General features: G+C 42.0%; 1 protein-coding gene across 1 annotated transcript in view; it reads left to right on the top strand.

Annotated features, from left to right (window-relative positions):
- Window positions 1–4,071: 4,071 nt before the first annotated feature.
- Window positions 4,072–22,488, top strand: part of adamtsl3 (ADAMTS-like 3) — a 65,083-nt gene continuing 46,666 nt past the window's right edge. Inside the window, exon 1 of the mRNA XM_069672292.1 lies at window positions 4,072–4,203. Coding sequence (XP_069528393.1) covers window positions 4,072–4,203 — 132 coding nt within the window. The remainder of the gene's footprint in view (window positions 4,204–22,488) is intronic.

The raw sequence follows: 22,488 nt of genomic DNA, 5'->3' as shown, positions 1-22,488 counted from the left end.
TTTTGAAGACCCGACCTGCCCCTGAGTTCACTTTCTCTCCCCTTTCCTGGTTGAGTCTTGCTCTTTGAAATCCAACTCGCCTTGGAGGTTAATGAATCACCGGCCTGGTTCCCTGTTTTACTTTCACCCTTGGCCTTTGTCACATTGACGCACACATACACACACACACACACACACACACACACACACACACACACACACACACTGGATTTGAGCCTGATGTGTAGTTTTAGAGATTGGGATGCCCATTGGAGTTCTTTCAATCACAGTCGGCCCTACAAACAGGGGGTGTATGTTTTCTTAACCTCTGCCACTTTCAATTCAAATAAACTCAAACATTGCCTGTGTTAGTGCATGCTTGTACAGAATCCAACACTCATTACTCATCACAGAGAGGAAAAAGACTATTGGTGTTAAAGTGGTCTTCCACCTTCACCGTCAATACTTAATTTATTTTTACCCAATGTTCCTGTGATTAATCCTTTTAGGATAAAGTTTAAGCTACTTAAGCACACTTGTAGAACTACATTCACAGATTTTTTGTTGGCCACTTTGGGGGCAGCGCACCAAGCTGTAAACACAATATAATATTATCACCGTTTATAAAGTTTTTCTGGCTAATATGTTAATGTTTGGATTTTTTATATTGAAACCTCCAAAAGACATAGCAACATAAGCATTATTTTTATGTTTCTTGCTACATTTGCCAAAGGGAAATGTGTGGTTCTTTGCTGTTCAGTGCTGGGCAATTAGCTTACAATGGGTTTATCAGAGCTTTTTCACTGAAAACATCTGCCTACAGCGACTGGACATTAGCTTTATGAGAGTAGTAAAAGTAAACCAAAACACTGAAGTCCATCAATCCATCCATTTTCTATACCACTTATCCTGTTCAGGGTTGCGGGGGGCAGCCTATCCCAGCTGTTATTGGGCGCCTCTGATTGGGCAAGAGGCGTGGTCGTCAGTCAATCACAGGGCTGATACATTGATACAGACAACCTTTTACGCTCACACCCACACCAACGGGCAATTTAGAGTCACCAAATAACCTAATGAGCATGTCTTTGGACTGTAGGAGGAAGCTGGAGTACCTGAAGGGAACCATGCACAGGGAGAACATGCAAACTCCACACAGTAAGGCCCCCCTACGTTTGAACTAGGGTTTTGAACTAGAAACCTCTAGCTGTGATGCAACAGTGCTAACCACAGCACCACCTTGCACATTAAAGTCACAGACCATAAAACTTAAGCAATGAGCTTGAATATATGTGAGAATGCTAAACTTGGCAAGAGTTGGACTTGGTTTTAAAAGTGAAGCCAATGTAAAAATGCCTCAACATGAATTATTTCTAAACCAGCAGGGGGCGACAAAAACAAAAACAAGATGGCGACCGCCAAAATGCCAAACTCATGATTCAAAAAAGGCAGCCCACACATCAACGGGTAACATCATGGTTCCCATACATGCACACTTAGAGTATTGACATGCAGATGTTGCCAATTGGTACTTAGCACAACCTAAAATTTAAATGGTGAAATGTGATGGATGAAAAGTCAGGGGATTATCAAAGTCATTAGGTTACATCTGCTGTGAATGTTGAAGGTCTGTACAAAATTTCTTGGCAATAAATTCAATAGTTGTTGAGACATCTCAGTTTTGATCAAGGTAGTGAACTGACCTAGCGCTACACTGCTAGCGTTACTTATCAGATTTCAAACCTCTTTCCTTGACATGATATTGCATCTACCCCAAACTGTATTAGACCCTCTTTGGAAATATTCCATCCACTGCCAGATCCTTATGGTTTAGTCCAGTGGGGATGTTCAGTATGCTTGATATCGACACTGGACAGCTAGCTTATTTGTTTTGGGGAACATATTTGATAGATCCCCCTTATAGGACTCTAGCGAGTGAGAGTTTAAGCTGTCATGCACCATTAGCCTGTAGCTCAGTCTGGTTCTAGCATATTACACGTCTTTCAAGAAGGATGGATGCAAACTTTAAAATGACAAGGAAATGGTTGTCAGATTTGTCAAGTGTTAAGACATTAAAAAGAGTGTGAGAAAATAATTTCTGTGGACAGGGGGGAAAAAATCTCTGGAGAAAGACACAATCGGCATGTTCATCTCAGCCGGGCCTCTATTTAGCCTTGAGCAAGGACATCTGGTCACTTAAGTTGTTTTCAGTACATCTTAGCTGACACACCCCCTCCTACACACACATACACCATTAAAGTTTCTCTTAATATTCGTATGCTTGACTTATGTTTGCTTTACCCCTGGTTTGTATTTGTGCAACACTTACATTTTCAGCATCAGCGTCAGGGAGGACACGCTTCAGTGCAACGTTTGTCATGTTAGCAGAGATCTCATGTTGTAATCGGGCATCCAGTCCTCGGCTGTATTTTGACAAAGTTATTTACTTTCCCACGCTAAGTACATTAAGGTCTTAGGGGTATAAGGTTTAGAAGCCTTTATACTGTTGACTCAATCAGAGAAATGTTCTGTATTAAATTCCAGTAAAGCATGTTGCTATTTTCTCACAGGTATAAGATGAGTTTTCACACTCATTCATCCCATTCCTGATTTGCAAACCCATAATTATACACAGTTCCCCATTCATCTTTCATTCACCTTTAAAGAAACTTAAATCAATGTTACGTCGTGACCCAACAGCTGCCACATGTGCAGATCCATACCCGACAAAAATGTGTTTCTTTGTTATGGATTTGGTCATCCAAGCAGGCAGTTGCCCACATTTTACTGCCGTGAGTTATGTGTTGTTACAGATGCCTTCACAGTCTAAGTGACTGCAGCTAAGCAGCGCTGAGTGTTGGGCTTTAGACCAGATTTGATTTGTCTCATTTAAGACTCCATTCTGTGGCTCTTTCCCACACAAAACTCGTGTCAGTTTTGCTGCAGTTGCCCCACAACAAAAAGTGTGCAACCCCCCACAATGTAAAGAACATCAAGTACCCCAAACCCACATCCCCTCTTCGCTCTGCCTTGGCACTAACCCGGGAGGCAGGCAGTTGACCCGGGTCATTACAGGGTGTTTATGACCCACGGACAGCAGCTGAGGGCCCCCGCTCTGTGAATTTGTGCATCCCTGAGAATGCGGGCCCCGCTGTGCAGCTAATGGGCCCTATCCAAGATGCCCCTCGACCCCCCCACTGTCTCCCCGAAGAGGTGGGTTAATATGTCTTCTGATATCAGATCTCCTCTGCTGTGAATTCCTCCAGAGATTCCCCTCATCACGAGGGATGTGCGGTTGAGAGCACATAACCACAAGAAAAAACACACAGTAAATGATCGCAAACAGAAACGGACGTTTTATTACAATTTACTCACATTTCCCACGGTCACCATTTCTCCAGAGTACAGTGGTGAAATGACACGGTCTGGTGGAAACACTATGGTATGGATAACACAGGACTTGTTGCATCACTTGGATTGGGTTCAGTGTAGTGTAAGTTTCCTTTCTTATTTACATTTACCCGATAAGGAAGAATCTGTAGTTCAATACTAAGCAATAAAACATTGCTTAATTTTTGTTTTGTATGTTCCTTTAACTTGCAATTACCACATTTGCCACTTTAGCTCCCTTTAGTCCTGAATCAGTCCGACAGTGTTGTATATTTTCTCTATTATCCAAAATTTTTGAACATATTGGAAAAGTGAAAATCATCTGTCATGGGCTTGTTGAATGTCAAAAATTCAAAGATCCTTGTTCCTAGAGTTCTTCCAAGATGCCCACATAAATAAAACCAAACTTAAGTGGGCCTAGGATTGTGCCATGCGGACAACCAACCATGTTGACCTTTCTAAATGTCTGAAGGTATCTTTAAAGGTTTACTAAGTAGGTCAGGAGTATTAATGTGGTTCAAATTTGATGGTTTTTTTCAGATTAATACAACAACAGGATTTCAAACGCTCTTTCTTGCATATACAAATTGTCCTCCAACCACGTCAAAGGCATCACATTGCCTCCTTGTTGAAGAATGCCACCACTTTGGTGTACGCTTGAAGCTTTAAGTTGGTATTTTGAACTACCGGACACCTCCTTATAGGATGTTTGTTTTTCAGGTTGCTGTGTTAACCAACAATGGGGAGGCAGTTTTCATCAGGGAGTTCACTCTGATTCGACGAGACCACCTTCCAGAAGAGCCTCTCCATGATGGCGGCCAAAAACCAGAAGATCCTGTAAGTGACCAGAAATCATTTATCGATGGACCACAATATTAAACATTAACTCCCTCCCAAACCTTTTTTCTTTATTTTAAGAAAATTATAAAACTAAGTAAGCCAATAAATCTGTGACAGTGTGTTTACCCAAGACACACAACAGAGACACACAACCATAATACACCTCTGTAATGACATTGGGAGTGGAAGGTGGGCTGACAAAGCTTGATGTAAAACAGGGTAGCACATGCAAACACACACACACACACAATAAGTTAACGCACATTGCATGTTCAAGGGTCGGGTGTTTTTTTTCTTGCATCCCATTATTCTTACTCTGTCATCACCTTTGATGAGACATGAGTTTACTTAAGCCGGTCTCTGACCCAGACGTTGTATCTTATTGGATGGGTGGAGGAGCGGCGTAACTGCTATTGCCACAGAAATTGACATTTAGCTCTCATATGTCATATTTTTTGTGAAGATATTGGTCCTGGCGCAATTTAAGCAGCATTGCGTTATCACTAACAGAATTGTTTTCCCGTGTGAAATAGGACATTATGTAATTTACCTCACTGTTCGTGCTCACCCATGCATATGACCTCCTCCGTCGGGCAAAGGGTGAATGTCCTTCCTATGCACCTTTCACAAGCTTCCACGCTTGACTAAATGACCCTTTGACCTAAACATATAGAATATTCAGCAGCCCTCTACACCCTTTGAACACAAATATAGCGACTTTCGTTTGAAACAGATGATCTGCTTGAACTAACCATCACACTTTAAAGCAGGATCAAGAGGGCTTATTGGAACATTCACATGTGAAGGATAGCCTTATAGATCAGCGGTGGGCAGAGGTCATTTTTAGTTTTAAGACAGGATCAGAGATCTTTGGGGACATGCTATCTTTCATAGAATTTCTTTTTTATTATTAAGTATAATATCCATGTTAATATTTGCAGTAGACAGTATCTTAAAGATATATTTTACAGTATTTTAATCCATCTTTGACATTTACAAGCTCTTTTATATCCCAAAGGCAGGACTAATGGAAAACTCATCACAAATCTCTGTTAGAAGTCAAGAATGAAACTGCAGTGGTACATGCATTTATCGCTGTAGTTAGAAACCACAAACAGCTATCTTTACAGCATTGGGATTTCTTATTGTAACCAAGTAACTGTGTGATTTATGATGTAATGACCTCAAGCCAATTTTGCCTCAGTGAATGATTTTAGAACCAAACATCACACACACTGTAATTATATATCTACTCCCACATACTGTATTCATGCCATCAAAGCCCCAGTTGCTCTTTATGGGTTTCATCAGAATGAATTTGGTTGCAATATTTTTTCCGTGATCACAAGTGAAAATAAGGTGCCTTGACAGGGAACATCTTGTTCTCCTTCACAATGAAATTAACTCTTTGGGAAATATCACATATCACATATTTTTCATGTCTGTATGCTTAGTACTGTATAAAGCTGGAGTCAAAGCGATTTAACTTAGTTTAGCCAAACTTAGCATAAACACTCGAAGCAAGGTGAAAAAACTTACCTCTGTCAAATATTAAACAACCCATCAGAATAATTTTAGCTTAGAAGCTAGGAGAAGGATTTTTCATCTTCAAAAAGAGTCAGGTTAGCTGTTTCAACAAGTCATTGTGCTGAAAACAGCTAGCTAACTAGCTAGCTAAGCTAACTATCTGCTTGTATGTGAGTGGTATGTTTCTCCTCATTTAACTTGCCAACAGAAAGCAAATATTCATATTTCCCGAAAGACAAACTCTTTGATTGATTAATGGGTTTTAGCTGTGTTTGAACTTTGGAGGCAGCTAGGCTGTCTGTTTTCCCTCGCATGTAGTCGTTATGCTAAGCTAACGTAATTGCCTCCTGGCTGTAGCTCCACACTTAAATCACAGGGGTGTTTGTGGTATCAATCAAAATATCGAACTATTCATTTGAACCACAGATATTTGGCTAAAATATCTAGAATAGCACTTAATTTGAACCTTAAAATTGTTGTAATGATTTTCCCCATGGTTATTTTTCCTTCTCTGTAATATTCACTTTTTTTCTGTTTTGGACACAAGCATGACAAAATGTAACACTTGCTATGATAACAAAGAAAAGACATCACAGGTACACATTTATTTGACTGACAGGACCAGCGTTTGCTAAATGCGTGATGCTAACATGTCTTTAGATATTAAGCTAGCAGACTCCCAGGAGCCACACTTGTGCTTCCTTTCAGCACTGAGTCGATTTGGGTCTCTGCACGCCTGTAGCGCTGTTCTATGTTGGATCTTGGTTCAATATTAAGCTTGATTCCAGGCCAAGACAAATGCAGCTTAATTAGCGAACAACCCAGGAGGCGGATCTCAGACTCCAAAGTGTATTCACTCTCTCTTGTTTGACTTTTATGAGTATGTACCAGGGTCGGCTGGTGGGCAATAAGAATGACCTTCCCAGCACCCTTTACCCTATTTCTCAAGAGGGCCACAGATGAATTGTTCTCTCCGAGGGAAAGTGTTTTTCCTGGCAGCCCTCAGCAGGAGCTACTTGGATGGAATAGAGCTGTCTTAAACAGCTATGGCCTAACATACCTTTGTAAATTAACCAATATTTATTATGTGACGAGAAGCATGAACTGTAGAGCTTCAACAATGTCAGCACTCATAAACAAATATTAAGTAGGTTTATTGGGTTGAGAAGTTCCTGAATCAAAGTGTGTGGGGGGTCTGTTGGCTGAAATGTTGGCAGCAGACTCTGAGAAAGTCTTTTTTTGTTCTCTGTAATATGACTGAATGAGTAAGACGGTGAAGATAAACAGAAAAGCTAGTCATAAATCTCGCTGCGACTATTCCCACTCATTGTTTGGCCATGAATGAACTTTTCCAGGGTGTTAGTTTGACCTGCTGTAGTTACAGAAACTTGCTCAAAACCTGCAGAATATAATTTTAAAAAGCAACAGTCTCTTTGTTAAAGAGGGGGTACATTTTAAGACATATATAATGTTACAATGTTGGATGTCCAGACTAAACGGGGGTGAAGTTTCAAATCTGTAGCTAAAAGTATGTTGGAGTAATCCCCAGGGTTCTCAGGTCAGTCCGCAGGCTGCTGTGAACGCCAGGTTTTACACAGTTTTGTCTACATGCTGCACTTTGTGACATCACAAGGGGCTTGTAGGGGCGGGGTTTCTTAAAGGGACAGAGCTTGTTTCAGGCAGAGGCTGAATGAGGGCCTGCTCAGAGCACCTGTGTGAAAAAAAGTTTTTTTAACTGTAAATTATGCTAAGCTACTCCACAGGTATCACAGAGTGAAAAATATGAAGCTTGAAATTAGCACAATACCCCCCCTTTAGAGTGTTAGAGATGTTCAACTGTAATATTATCTCTGTGAAATTGAAACTTTAAAGGTTTGTAACCCAATCTCTTGAAAAGCTTCTGTTCCCTGGCCCTGCACAGGTGGCAGCTTCTACTCAAGCTCGGGATGATTGACATCAAAAAAGAGAAAGAAAGTAGGACTGAGAAAAGTTGTTGTAAACTTCCAATCATTGTCAGAAAGTTGATACGAGAGTTGGGATAGAAGAGCGAGAAATTGCCTCAGGAAAAGGAGAACAGGAGAGAAAGAAAGAGAGAGAGAGAGAGAGAGAGAGAGAGAGAGAGAGAGAGAGAGAGAGAGAGACGCAGCACACGGTTTTCTCCTCAGCTGGCTGCAGTCTAGACGGTAAATACGATCATCTTGTCAACAGACAACTTTAAAGTGGGTTACTGAAAGGTGATCCTTCATTTACTGGACGAGTGAATGTGTGTGTCAGTTAATACTTGTGTTTGTGTGATGGTGCCTTGAAAGCACTGCACAACTACCTGCTCTGACATACATGAAACTTTTCAGACTTATTCCTCCCACTTTCTTGCCATTCTAACAATTTTAACACCACAGACAAAGCCACCTGTAATCTCAGATATTTTTGCTAAATGTTGCACTTTGTTCCCCAGCTAATTACTTTCTTTGTTTTTAAGTGTTATGCCTGCAGGATTCGGCTGTATTTGCTTGTTTTTGCTCAGAATTGGCTTAAAGTAAGAGGATTATATGGACTAGGAAAGCAAACAATAAGCAAAAATAGGCAAAAAAAAATACTGCAACCCTAAGAGCAGTGATAACTCTCTCTTGATTTGTCATCATAATCAAAGCCTTGCACACTATCAGTTATTTATCTTAAAAAAGGATTATTGGGGGCGCCCGTTTAGCTCAGTGCCTAAATTGCACGTCCTTGATGCGGCGGGCCTGGGCTCGGACCCTGCCACGCATCATCCCCACCCTCTCTTCTCCTGCCTCTGACACTATCTATGTCCTATTTCTCATCAATAAATAAAAAAAAGAAAAGTGGCGCTTTAATGTGAACTATAATAAATTACAAAAACGTACAAATACTTCCTTTGGTTTTAAAACCACCTTACGCCACACTGAGGATCACTGATTGCTGCTATTGGTCACATGCTTTGTCGTCCCCACCAATAATGTCCAGGATATTATGGGTTGTGACAGTAAAGTGTTCGCTAATAACCGTCATTAGAGCCCTACTTTGCAGCAACGACTTGAGGCCCGCTGCGAGGACACTTCCACTCTGCCTGTCTTCACATGTTTCATGGAATGAGGGTTATGTTCTTTTTGCACTGTTGTTTTATTTTCTCACCTTTTCTCCCTCTCTTCTCACTTGCTGGATGTTCGATGTTTTCTTAGACGCCTCTTCCTCTCTACCCTCTGCCTCTCTCACTTCATCACATGCCGAGCAATTCAGGCCTTAATGTTTTTACATGCTCAATTGCACCTCAGGCAGAAACAGTCAGGGGCATTTTTTTTTCCCTTTTAGAAACCTTCGGGGCGAGCAAATGCCGAGACGGTTCCGCCTTTTGGCAGGGTGTCAGGGTTCGAAGTAATTGAGGTCGGGCGAGTGGGGCCAAGGGCTAGTTTGGGTGGCAAGCAGGGGGGGAGCAGTCAGTGGCCGAGGCAGGAGCCGCTCGTAGAGAAAGAGGCCCATCGCTCAGCTGCACGCCGTCTTGGCAGCTGTGTTTTTCATGCAGCGCCAGGTGGAAAGGGCAACCGTCTTGCACAATTAAACACTTCATTTGTCTTCATTAAAAGGATGGGCATGTTAGTTTTGGCTGGCTAAGAGGATGTTTAGGCTCAAGTTTTTTTCCACTACGTGCTGTGCCCCCTGGTGTTAACACCACTTCAAGTTAAAGCTTTAGGGGGACTCTTTTGATGTTGTGAAATTGGCTTTCTTTTAGCCAGTGTATATAACCTTTGTAGCCTTATAGGTACCCTGTGGTGTTTGGAAACTTGTAGTGCTATCAAGCGAAGTTTCTTGTTCTGTAAGTATCTCTTGCACGTGCACAAGAACGCACATGCAGACACACAATCCTGCACATGGCTTTACATTGTTCAACAGATTGCTACAGACTGCAACAATGTTTGCTTGTTAACTTTCAGAGAAATATATTAATTTAAACCATGTAGGTTTCATATTCTTCCGAATGAATTCGCTCTGAAAATGTTTTATGAGCAAGGAAATGTACTCAATATGATTACAAGGCATAAAGACCGCAGTTAGAAACCAGTTGCCAGGCAATTAGTGCAGAATCCAGGAGGTAACTACTCCTAGCCAAGCAATGGTCTTGTGCCTAACTCGCCAATTGCCCTTTTTTCTTATTTTTGCTTCATTTTTTTCGTTCAGATTGAAGAAACAGTATGTATGTATTAATTTTTTTAGCTCTAGAGGTGCTGGTTGGAGAATTGTATTGCCTTTGGACAGAACCGGGCGAGCTGTTTCCCCCTGTTTTAAGTGTTGGTGCTAAGCTAAGCTAATAGGTGGCATGCTTTACAGATTGAACAAACAGAAGAGTAAGTATTAATTTTTGAGCTCTACAGGTGCTGGTTGGAGGATTTTGATGCCTATGGACTGAACCGGGCAGGCTGTTTCCCCATGTTTTAAGTCTTTGTGCTAAGCTAAGCTGAGCTAATAGGCTGCAGGCTTTACAGATTGAACAAATAGAATAGTACGTATTAGTTTTTGAGCTCTAGAGGCAGTGGCTGGAGGATTTTGCTGCCTTTGGACAGAACCGGGCACACCGTTTCACCCTGTTTTAAGTCTTTGTGCTAAGCTAAGCTAATAGGCTGCAGGCTTTACAGATTGAACAAATAGAATAGTACGTATTAGTTTTTGAGCTCTAGAGGTGGTGGCTGGAGGATTTTTCGCCTTTGGACAGAACCGGGCACGCCGTTTCACCCTGTTTTAAGTCTTTGTGCTAAGCTAAGCTAAGCTAATAGGCTGATGGCTTAAGCTACATATCTACACAACAATAATGACATTGGTATCAATCTTTTCGTCTAGCGCTCACAAAGAAAGCAAGTATTTTTAAAAATATCTAAGTATTCCTTTTACTTTGAAATGCTTGGATTAGTTAATTTTGATAATAACATAAGCATAAATATCTTTCTTCAAAATAAAAACGCTGTTATTCTTCTCTCTTTTAACTTTGATGCTTGTGTTAATGTTAAAACATTTGTGTGGAAGGTCTTAGTTTAGTATTTTCATACAGTTCCTGAATGTCTCGATGTTCATATAATCACAGTGTTTCCCATTGCCATGTTCTGAAATCATTGTTTTTGCTCCTATTTATTTATTGTCAGAGCTGTTTTCTTAAGAGAAATCGATCTGCGTCTGTCCACTTTGCATGCAATAAGCTTGATTGTTTATCAGACAAAGTGCCTCTATGTTTGATTGGATTGGAAAACCTTGTGTCCAAACAGCGAGGTATTATCTGCCTTTTTAGGCATGAGTGTCGTTGTTTGTTTTTGCAAAGCCAGAAATCTGACGTCTTCCCCTAACTCTGCTGAAATGAATGTACAAGACAGGCCTGGATAACACTGTCTTTGCGCTACATTCAAGTTCCGTGTGCATTTGAAAGAAGAAAAAGAAAGGCCTGAGCAGGCAAAGTGAATTAGGACACATTTGCCTCCCTTACTTGTGCGCTTTGGCTGCCTGACTGGTGTTTGGCTCATGCGAGCGCTCTTTGGAGGCTCGGTCCCAGTGCTCTTGGAGAAAGTGCTGAGTGCTGGTGAATGTGGTGTAAAGCCACGTGGCTTTGGACTGCGGATCTTTCTCTCACCCCTGTGTTTGTTCCATCAACATATGTGTTCAGTAAAGCCTTGGCCCTCACGCTGCCACATCGAATATCTCCCCCCTGCTTGATGTGGTCTCACACCAGTGCACTGTGGGTACTGGAGTGGTGTTTCTGAGGTAATACCACCAGGGACAAAACCTCACCTCACCACAATACAACACCCACATAACAAATGTGGGTGTGTGTGAGCGCATGCAGCCAGTAGTGTGTGTGTGTGTTGCTGGCTACTGTTGCACACACTCCCATCTGCGTACCCTCATGTAATCTCATCGTTGTTTGTATTTGCATGCTGACATGTGCTGGGAAATATGGGAACAATTTATTACGCCTTTAGAATTCAACGCTATCGCATGTCGCACACGCACGCCATCCAAAACTGTGTCTTTGATTAATGGCTGAAACCTCCTCCCCCCCTCCTCCTCCCCTCTACCATCCCCACACATATCTCTCCTCACCTTCTGCAGAATGAGCTCCTCCTCGGCGTGTGAAGGCACGCACACGTTTTCTGGGCAAGTGATTGATTTCTAATTGTTTACATTTCAGGTCCCGGTTGCAGATGTTGGACATGCATTTACGCAGGCATGCACAGACGCAAACAGAGACACACTTGTACAATACAGACGTGTTGATGCCAAAAAGTTTCATCCAGGAATTTTTTGGATGTGTTAGCTCGGGGTTTTGGCGCTGCAGGCTCTAATTGGCTCCAAGTGCAGGCGTTGTTGCCATTAAGACTCTTATTTCTTTTGGTTCTGCTTGTGTGTTTGGGCACGTGGGCGAGATCAGTCAAGGCCTTTGCCATAAATGTGGTTTCATTCTGGTTGGATAAGAGGATAATAAAAGAAATTAAATTTTACAGCATTTTGTAGCCAAACAATAACATTTCAATCAAAAGTGTCTTGGGTTCTCGAGCTGTTTATAAAGAAAGTCAGCAGAGACGATGTTTCCAGGGAAGTTGTTTTTCACCTTGTGGTTCTTCACTTTAAATGAACTGAGTCAGTAACTAACTTTAAATCTTCTGTAGCTCTCCAATGTTAGCTTCTGTATGAAGTGTTCATATGCAGCCAATATCCATTGTAAGCAGCTGTGTTATCCTGACTTACAGCAGTAATGACATGCTGCTGAAGGATCCCTGCCACCAATGCAGAGTGGAGTTGAAGCAGTATACAAGGTGCAACCCAAAGTGGATCTTTAATGTGGGCCCTAATGGCTCTGTGTGGTATTAGGTGGGCATGTACGGTACGGTAGCAGAACATACACAATTCCTAGTTTCATGGTGTCTTGTCATGCCTGTTGTAGTATTGACCAAATGCATCCAATGAAGCTGGGGTTGCAATTTTAAGGTCACAGATTTGGTCCCTGAACTTGAACTTATGTTGCTTGTTTATTGTGCTTATCTTTCTTTTGAAAGGGTCATGAATGCAACCAAAGCTCAAAAAATGCCTGACTGAAAATGGGAACTTATTTTAGGACACTTGACAGATCAACTTATACCGTCCATTATATCTAAAGAATTAAAAGTGTAACCTAAGAAAAGATTTTAAAGATAACACCAAGAGATGTCCAAGTCCATTAAAAGGGAAATTAACCAGAAACTATTTAGAGAATTTCTTTGTTGTTGGAGCCATTTTTAGGCAAAACATTTTCTGGTTTCAACTTCTGGAATTATCTGGGTATGCAATATCTGTAGCCTTTAAACTGTTCGACCAAAGTAGCAATGTTAAGGGATCCCTTTTAGTTCTTGGATGTTGTAACACTAATACATAATGGACAGTCCCATTATTGTTGTAAATTCTATTTTTGTTACTTAAAGGTAAAGAGTGGGTTTTTTGAAGTGGGGTGTATGAGGTACTCAACAGTAGAGTGTACTATACAGTAGATAACTGTCAGCTCGGTCCCTCTTAGGAGAAGCCAGCTGGAGTTCCTGCACAGAAGCTAAGCGAAGCACCGCTGCAGTTCCCCACCTTGAACAGCAGTTCCCGTAATATTGTATTTTCTTTTTGTTTGTTGTCTCTTCCATCAACCGCTGACCCAAACAGCTGATCTGATACCGTGCACTGCAGGCGTAGGCATACAGGGCCGCTGTGTGGAGTAAGACAGAGGGCTGAGGGAAAAGGATGTCTGACATCAATGTGAAGTGGTGACAAAAATGAAAAAATACAGAGTACACTTAAACTGAAATGTTTAGCAAAGCTTCCGTGCAGGTACTCTAGCCTGCCTCTAAACAGGGACCGTGCTGACTGTTATCTATCTAAATATCCCTTTAAGATACAGACCAAATTGCAGTTCCTAGGTTTGAGCTCTAACAGTAAAGCATTAGGTTCACAAACGGGTCTGCCTCTGCAACAATCATCCAATGAAGCATTTTATTCAGCTTTTGCTGCATTATCATCAACAGCAGTGTCTTTCACCTCTGTATGATGTCTTTTGGATGTCAGTGAAAGCTTAGTGTCCAACATGTAACATAAACTCTGTTGTCCTGCAGGGCATGAAACACAGGAGCTCGTCTGTGTTCAAGTTGTGTGTTACTGAAGGATTTAAAGGTCCTTGTAGGCCGGTGCTTAACTCCACATCTTTGATTGTGATGGAGCATGTTGAAAGGAGATTTTGCTGTCCAATGTGAGAACTTGGTAGTCTCCCTCGGGTGCATCAGAACAAACCGCTGTAAGTACTCTGATAGTAAACATAAGAAAATCAGAAACATAAAGCGTGTGTGTGTTTGGACCTACAGCGGGCCCGCATGCAGGCTCACACCCTGCACAGACACTGTTTCGCTCTCCAGCAGCCCTGGGAGAGAAAGTAATCTGTTCACAAACCACAAAATTGAATAATGATCCTGACACTCTTCCAAGCTGTAGAGTGAACAGAGCTTGCAACACAAGAAGGCATACTTACACCCAATCTTTGTACAACGCAGAGGTAAACCTTTGACTTCAAATTAGCATAATTTAAGGATCTCTTCAGGCTTTAATTTGAGTCTCTTATATGCTGCCTCAAACACGCACATGCATACTCACTTTGTAATCTTGTGCAGGGCATGAAAGATCGGAGCTCGCCAGTCTGTAAATTGTGTTCTTGAAGAATTTCATGCTCCTTAGTTAGAATAAGCTAACAGAGATGAAGAGTTAAGCTCTAAGGACACGCATACAGACATACAGTTACACCATTTTTCTTCCTAACTTCATTTGTGGCGAAGACTGGAGATGAAGAAAAGTGAACTCATTGATAAGATAATGTATACTAATAACCAAACCAGTAGCCTCATGCGGTCCCAACCTAACACCTGGCGCGGTCATGGTGCCCATGCTGAGCCCTGTCCACCGCCAAAAGCGCCTACAATGGACCGTGAGCATCAGAACTGCACCACAGAGCAATGGAAGAAGATGGCCTGGTCTGATGAATCACATTTTCTTTGACATCATGTGGATGGCATCGCTTACCAGGGGAAGACATGGCACCAGGATGCACTATGGGAAGAAGGCAAGCCGGCGGAGGCAGTGTGATGCTTTGGGCAATGTTCTGCTGGGAAACCTTGGGTCCTGCCGTTCAAGTGGATGTTACTTTGACACCACCTACCTAAACATTGGAGTAGACCTTGGAATTGGTATTCCCAAATGGCAGTGGCCTCTTTCAGCAGGATAATGCGCCCTGCCACACTGCAACAATGCTTCAGGAATGGTTTGAGGAACACGAGTTCAAGGTGTTGACTTGGCCTCCAAACTCCCCAGATCTCAATCCAATCGAGCATCAGTGGGATGTGCTGGACAAACAAGTCAGATCCATGGAGGCCCCACCTCGCAACTTACAGGACTTAGAGGATCTGCTGCTAACGTCTTGGTGCCAGATACCTCAGCACACCTGTAGAGGTCTAGTGGAGTCCATGCCTCGACGGGTCAGGGCATGGATTTTTTTTATGACATGGATCATGCATGTTGCCATCTATTATATAAAGAACTCTGTTGGTTGTGGCTTAAGTGCTCTTGCCTCTGAGTACTGATGCATGAGGTTTACAAATGCTCCTGGGCTGATTGTTAGCACGGCCCGTTCCCTGATTTGAACATGAGTGCAGAAACCACGGCGGCAAGAAGCGGGGCCTTTTCTGCTCATCTGGCGGCGCAGCTTTAATTCCGATGATGCTTCCCAGATGCACCGGACATGAATTCAGAGGAGCTGATGTTAAGCACACGAGTAGTGAAAGAAGAAGTGCGATGCAAAAGGATCAAGATTTAAGTGTGTGTAGTTAGATCTATATTCAGAAGTCAGAGGGTAGGAAAAGATAAGGACGGAAAGAGAGCAGCATCTGGTCTTTTAGGGGACGTGCGTCCTCCCACAGCATCTCTGCAAAACTTCCTGGATTCCTTTCCCTCGGCTTCTTTTCAAACTCCCGACCCGAAATCGTAATGAAAGGTGACCCAGCGGAGCATCGGAGCTCCCAGATTTATGAGCCCACAGCGCAAGATGAAGATCCTGTGATGAAAACATTGTCTGGACGCTTCAGGCCGGGAGCCAGGGTGTTAGTTGACTAAAGACAACTATTCAGGTTTCATTGTCCCCAGATGAAACGTCTGCGTTGTGTTTTTGCACGGTGTGTCTGTGAAGATCTGTCTGTGATTTATGGTATTAATCTTTGCATCAGTGTGCAGCCAAATATCTGCGGTCACAATAAAATCCATCAATCATTCGATCGCTGAAGAAATCATTAATATTCCTGCACAGGCTCATCTTAGTCAGAAGTGAAGAGGGGAACATCTTTGTCAGCGTGTTTCCGCTGACCCGATATACAGCACAGTTTATTTCCTCAAACTTAAGAATGCACTGTTAGCTTGTGATTTGTGGCGCCTTTGGTTTTACAGGTCGAACCACAAGCAAATGAGCAGCATTTCTCACAATCAGTTTTTCTGAATGACCTCACTGGGATAATCATAGGGGGATGAAGTGCATGAGTCCTTCTCTTCTGCTCCATCTCTCGCTGGGTTGCCGTACATGATGGAGTGATGGGTGGGAGATGGAGGTGGAGGTGGGGACGGAGGTTTTTAAGGCCTGGCGCTGTTTTTCGCCCTCAATTGCATGGCGGCACACGGCAATAGACACCAATTAGAGGGCGTAGAGTGAAGCCCTTCTAGATGAGCTCAGCCTGCGGCTCCTGTCTGGCACACACACATAAACACACACACAGGGGCCTCACTAACTGCTTTCTTTCAGGTTTGTGTATGTCTTTACATCTCTGTTTGCAAGAATGTGATGACGATAGCAGAAGAAGAGAGAGGAGCATTCGTCTTCACAGTATCTGCTAATGATTTAAAAAGTGCACATACACAGTGTGTGATATATGGATTTGTCTGCTCGGAGTACGGGCCGCAGGAGGGAGCAATTATTTTAACACCCTCTTATTTTGCGTCTCATGCCAAGAAGCCAGGGGTTTGTGTAAACCTCTGCCCCACTTGAGAGGGCTTAGACCACCCCACACACTCCAGATGAGTCTCGTCAGTGTTTGTCTTTCTGCTATTCAAACTCCCATTGAATCACTATGTGTGTGTGTGTGTGTGTGTGAGTGTGAATGTGTGTGTCAAAGGGTATTTTTTTAGAAATCCTACTGTTGCAATACAAAATCAGGGAATATGTTAACAGGCAGTCATGCTTTAAAACTGTATCTTTTTGCTTGCCTTTCTCTGACCTCTCTGTAAAGGTCAAAGGTCAAAGTCAGGATGGTTTTTGGGGGCTTTGTAGACATATTTATTTATTTGATAAGAGACAGGCACTGTAAATGAACATAATTGTAAAAATAAAAGATGTACATTCAGTTAGCATGAGTTAGCAATAATGCTAATTTCCAAGTAACAAAAAAATAAACCTTTTTTATGTGACAATATGGAAAAAACAAAAGTAAATGCTAAAAAATAAAAAAAAAAGTTACGGTGATCAGTTTGAAGTGCTGGTTTAGCTCATTTGGTACAACAGGCGCTTCACGTACGGGACTCCCATATATCACCCGGGGGTGGTGCCTTACATTCTCGTCGGCTCGCATTCGTCTCGTCTTGTCAGTTTTCGGATAAGCTAGCAAAACTGTCACCTAAAAAGTTGTTTTTTAACCTAATCTTTGCTTTAACTCCAAGATTAAATCTACAGGAGACCTCCCGCCCGATTGTAACTTCAAACAGAGATTACTTTTATTTCTTTGTGATCACTGATTTATGAAGATAGTCTTAGATTCTAGCTCATTGTACTGCTGACACGGCTACAACCGTGATTAGACTTCCCTGCAGATTTTCAAATGACTTCTACCTAATGGTTGACAAATTCTCAAATTGACCATCATAATGTTATACTGGAAAATATGAACAACGAAATAATGCTAAAATATTGTACATTGTTATACAGTGTAGTATCTTGCATCAACAGATGCCCAGCCCAAATGACCTTACAAGGCAGTAAGCTTTCATGTACAGACAGGAAGTGCAATTCACTTTAAATTTGTTGACAAACTGCTGACGTTGGGGTTATAGCATTTCACTCACATTATCGATAGACTCGGGTAACTTGCTGAGCCCGCTGACGGTCATGGAGCTCGCCGGCGCGTGCACTATTGTGTCCTGTCCATGTCCATGTCCATGTCATTCCCAGCTCTATATTCCCCACATTTCCTGTCTCTCTTCAGCTATCCTATCAAAGAAAGGGGAAAGAAACGATCTTAAAAAAAATTGTAATCAGTTTGGGGCCAGGTTTAGCTCATGTACCGAGGCTACAGCAGCCCTGGGTTCGACTTCCACCCTCGGCCCTTTGTGACGCATGTCATCCCCCATTCTCTCTTCCCCTGTTTCTGACACTATACACTGTCATTTCACTCGCTATGATAAAGGCATAAAAAAAGCATAAATTTAGCTGAATAAACAAGATCATGAGAAGCTGAATACGTGCCCCCAAGTCTGCCTGTCTTTAGCTTTTGAAATGAGCTTTTAAAGCAATTGTAGTTTAATCTTTGAGACACAAGATGCTGCTCTTGAGCTGTGAAGGCCGTCACGGAAACTAAGTCAATGCTTACTTTCTCTTTTATGATAACAATGTCGTCACTCCATTGATTTGTATGTCTTTGGGGAACTGCAACCACACACATTTTGCCTTTTCGTCTTACCTTCCCTTTAACTGTTTGCAACTTTTCTTTCATGCATAACATAGCCTGTAATGTCTTTAAAAGCTTTAGAAGGTTAAAGATAGTTTTTCTGGGCGTTATTATGGCCAGCATTACTCATGGATTCTCTCTTCTTCCTCTCCTGCTGTTCAGTTTTACTGTCAGAACAGCCGCTGCCTATATCACGGTGCAAACACCTCCTTGGTAGGGAGTTCACTACAGTAGCATATTTAGACAGCTGTAAGCCCACAAGCTCCTGAGAAAACAGGGCAGAGGGGTTTTTATGTGGGAGCGTGATGGGATGGGGGTGCACTGATCCATTGCAGCTCTCTTCCTGTGCGGTTTCTCCTCAGCCAATGCATCCAAATGTTTCCTCTCCCTCTCCATCACCTGGGCAAGCTTTGACTCGACACTAACCTTGAGCGAGGACACATGAGGTTTCTCTCCATGAGCGTGCACTCGCTGATTTTGTTTGGTAAACTGTGAAAGAGAAACTTGATGTGATTTCCACATTTCGACAGCGCTGTAAAGGAACATACCCCAAGGCGTGAGTTTTGCAATATAAACTGACTTATTTTATTTAGGGGGATGATGTGTTATTTGGCATGCGAGCACACACACAGACGGTTTCTCATCTCTTTCTCATTCTTTTCTGCTCTCTGTGTCTCTCTGTGTCTCCCTCTTACACACACAAACTCTGCTAACCCACAATACTCTCTGATGCACAGATACCGGCTTCCATGGCCAGCAGCAACCAATCATCATTGCACAAATCCTGTAACTCAATATCACTGATAATTTGACTTACTATCCACAGACTTCAAGACGTGGAGAAAGAATTTTTTACGGCCTGTTCATGACCATCATGTAGGCCACGTCCTAAAACAGGGTACATAAAACTGACATTCTCTATTTTTTAAGTTAAAAATATTACAGAGTTTTCTACTCGGTTTAAACATCTAGCAGATAAAGAGCAACAATAAAGAGTTGTGTTCCCAGCCACCTTTTCAATCTCCTTTTAGCTCTGTTTTTGGTCTCCACCAACTCCTTGTCGGAAATATATGCTAAATACTTCACTGTCGTAACTAGCTAGTTGCTAACTTTGTGTACCATTAAGTGCTGACCTGACCATGTAGCATACAATGTTTTTTTTTAGCTATTCTTGCTGAAAACATTAGCTCTGCTTTTGGTCTGCACCAACTCCCGAGGGAACAGCTCTTTAGCTCCTAAATGCTACTTCATCTGCTAGTCGCTAACTTTTTGGTCTTCTGTTAAGAGTTTGGCCTGTAGCATACAGTGTGTTTTAAAGCTTTTCTTGCTGAAACATCTACCTGCTGCTATAAAAACCAGAGATAAACTGAGTGTGATTAGAGTTAGCCAAAAAAGTTGCGGACTGGAGGACAACAATCAGCTTAAAGGCACTGAAACAGAGACAGTTAAGGGGAATTTAAGAAATGCATGGTAATTCATCAGTACAGGTATTAACCACAATGTGCAGTGCCAAGAGTAAAACATAGTTTAAAATGTGTTGCTCAATTTTATCATGCTAACTAGCTTAAAATTACACTGTCAGCAACTAGGACATAATGTTTACCATACTCAGAACCTCTGTTAAGCCTTTTAGCATGCTAACTTGCTCAAAATGACATTGTTAGCATGCTGACTTTTAGCAACTAGGTCATAATGTTAACCATAGGACTACTCAGAACCTTAGTTAAGCCTATTAGCACATGCTAACTTGCTCAATGACATTGTTAGCATGCAGATTTTTAGAAACTAGGACATAATGTTTACCAAAGGCCTACTCAGAACCTTAGTTGAGTCTTTTATCATGCTAACTTGCTCAAAATGACGTTGTTAGGGCCCGATCAGACAGGACGCGCTTTGCAGGCTGTAAACGCGAGGCGCACCGCACTGCCTTTTTTGTGGAAGTAAACACCCGATCAGACAGCGTGTTTTAGCAGCTGGGGGCAGCTTTTTTTCCTACTGTTGTTAAGGCAACTACCGAATCATTAGCTGTCATTAACCTAACCGTTACATTGTAAACTGACAGAAGCCTTGCCTCTCCTTACATCAGATTGGACAATGAGAAAAAACGTCCCTGACGTCGGGTGCTTTTCCGCTTAGTGTTGAAGTTTTTTCAACTCGAGGCGCTCGGAGTGTTTCCTCAAAAACGCGAGGCGCACAGAGCAGAAAAAAGCGTGGCACTCTGCAAAGCAAAAGCAGCGCGCAAAAAGCGTCCCCATTGAAAACAATGACAAAAAAGCCACCCCCAGCTGCCTACTCAGAACCTTAGTTAAGCCTTTTAGCATGTTAACTTGCTCAAAATGACATTGTTAGCATGCTTTTTTTAGCAAGCAGGACATAATGTTTACCATACTCAGAACCTAAGTTAATCCTTTTAGCATGCTAACAGTTGCAGTTGACACAAAGGCTATCGAAAACTACTAGATTCAATTAGTGGTACTAGCTGAAAAGTCATACAAAACCCCCACATAATTAATCTTGGTGGACATAAATGTAGTATACCAAATACCTGTATCGTGGCAATACTTGTTGAGACATTTCTCTAAAAGTTATGAATGTTAATCCACGGTTGCATGAGAGAAAAAGTCAAAGGATCAAAAAAATCAGTGGGATTCATCCTCGGGGGAACATGAATGTCAATGAATGTTTTAACCTTCATGATAATCTCTCCAACAGATGTTAAGATATTATGATCCAGACCAAACTGGCAGACTTACAGACAGATTGTAAAATATTATTTATAGCCACTTGAAACCTGAAATGACAGTACACCATGGATGTAAACAAAGTGAAACAGAATTCAGTTGGCCATGTTTAGTTGTCAAAAAAGCCTCTCCTGTTTTGCTTCTGCTTACATGCTTACAGTGATGTCACATGCTTTCTTTTGCCATTTTCTTGTGGTTACAGCTTCTTGGATTCCGAGTTTCCTAACACTTGGCATTGCATTGCTACAACAAGCACCCTTAAAGCCCTTTTTCACTGTCAGGCAGGAGTCTGAGGGCAAATTTGGAGGGAACGATGGGTATTTTTTGAGTCATGTTTATCTTGAGGCTTTGGTTAAAAAGCCATAATATATGTCTCGTGGGATATATTCCCTTGTTGACCTACGAGTGAGTGTTGTGTATTTGATATGTCAGTGGTTTTGGAAAAGACAGGCAGGGCGTGTGAGTGCTCTTTTCCATATAGATTCACAATGTGCTCAATGGGTTTAGACAGGCAGAGCTGAAATGTTATCCAGTAACATTTATAAGAGAGGGATGGAAAGAGAAAAAAAGACTTGACGGAGTGACAGTCTAAAAAAGAAAGAGGCTTTACGGGAGAAATTGTGCATGAAATGGAAGCATGTGAGTCACTTTGCTCTTTTTCCACTCGTTATCCGACGCTCATGTTCAGGATGTCTTTCAGTATCTGTCTCATTCACTAGCTTGTTCGTCCTGTTAACAAAGAGTGTGCAAGTCGGCCACCTTAAATGATATTGAATTCGTCTAACTTAACACATTCTAATGGATAAATGTCACCATCCTCCGTCGTAAGGTCCACCTTCTGTATGTCTCTCAGCTGATTACAGAAGCACATGTGTGAAGAATGCCTGATTGCGGAGCTGCGCCGTGGCAGACTGATGGATGGTTTCCTCTCTCAAACTGTGGGTGCTGCAGGACAAAGCCCAGTCGATGTGTTGAAGTGTGGCTGCTTGAAAGAGCTGTCAGCACTCACAGCACCATTTTAACTTATGGACAGAGAGGTGTGTTGCATAAGGAGTTATGTCATGTGGCCGATACAGAATCAAAAAAGGGTCAGGAAGATTTTCTGCTGTGAAATTATGGTCAGAAATTATTTTAAATTCAAGTTTGTGAATTTGTTTAACCTTTCTTTCGTATATTTGGGCATTTCTTAATAAAATTTGTTCGTAGTAGTACGTTTTTTTGTCCTGCTTTAACAGTGAAAATCACGACTAAATTTG

Source organism: Semicossyphus pulcher, unplaced genomic scaffold (genome assembly GCF_022749685.1).
Source record: "Semicossyphus pulcher isolate SPU_LCO1_2020_fin unplaced genomic scaffold, fSemPul1.0.p SCAF_21, whole genome shotgun sequence".
Classification (NCBI taxonomy): Eukaryota; Metazoa; Chordata; class Actinopteri; order Labriformes; family Labridae; genus Semicossyphus; species Semicossyphus pulcher.
The sequence above is the reverse complement of the archived record's forward strand: the minus strand, read 5'-3'. Positions and strand labels throughout refer to the sequence as shown.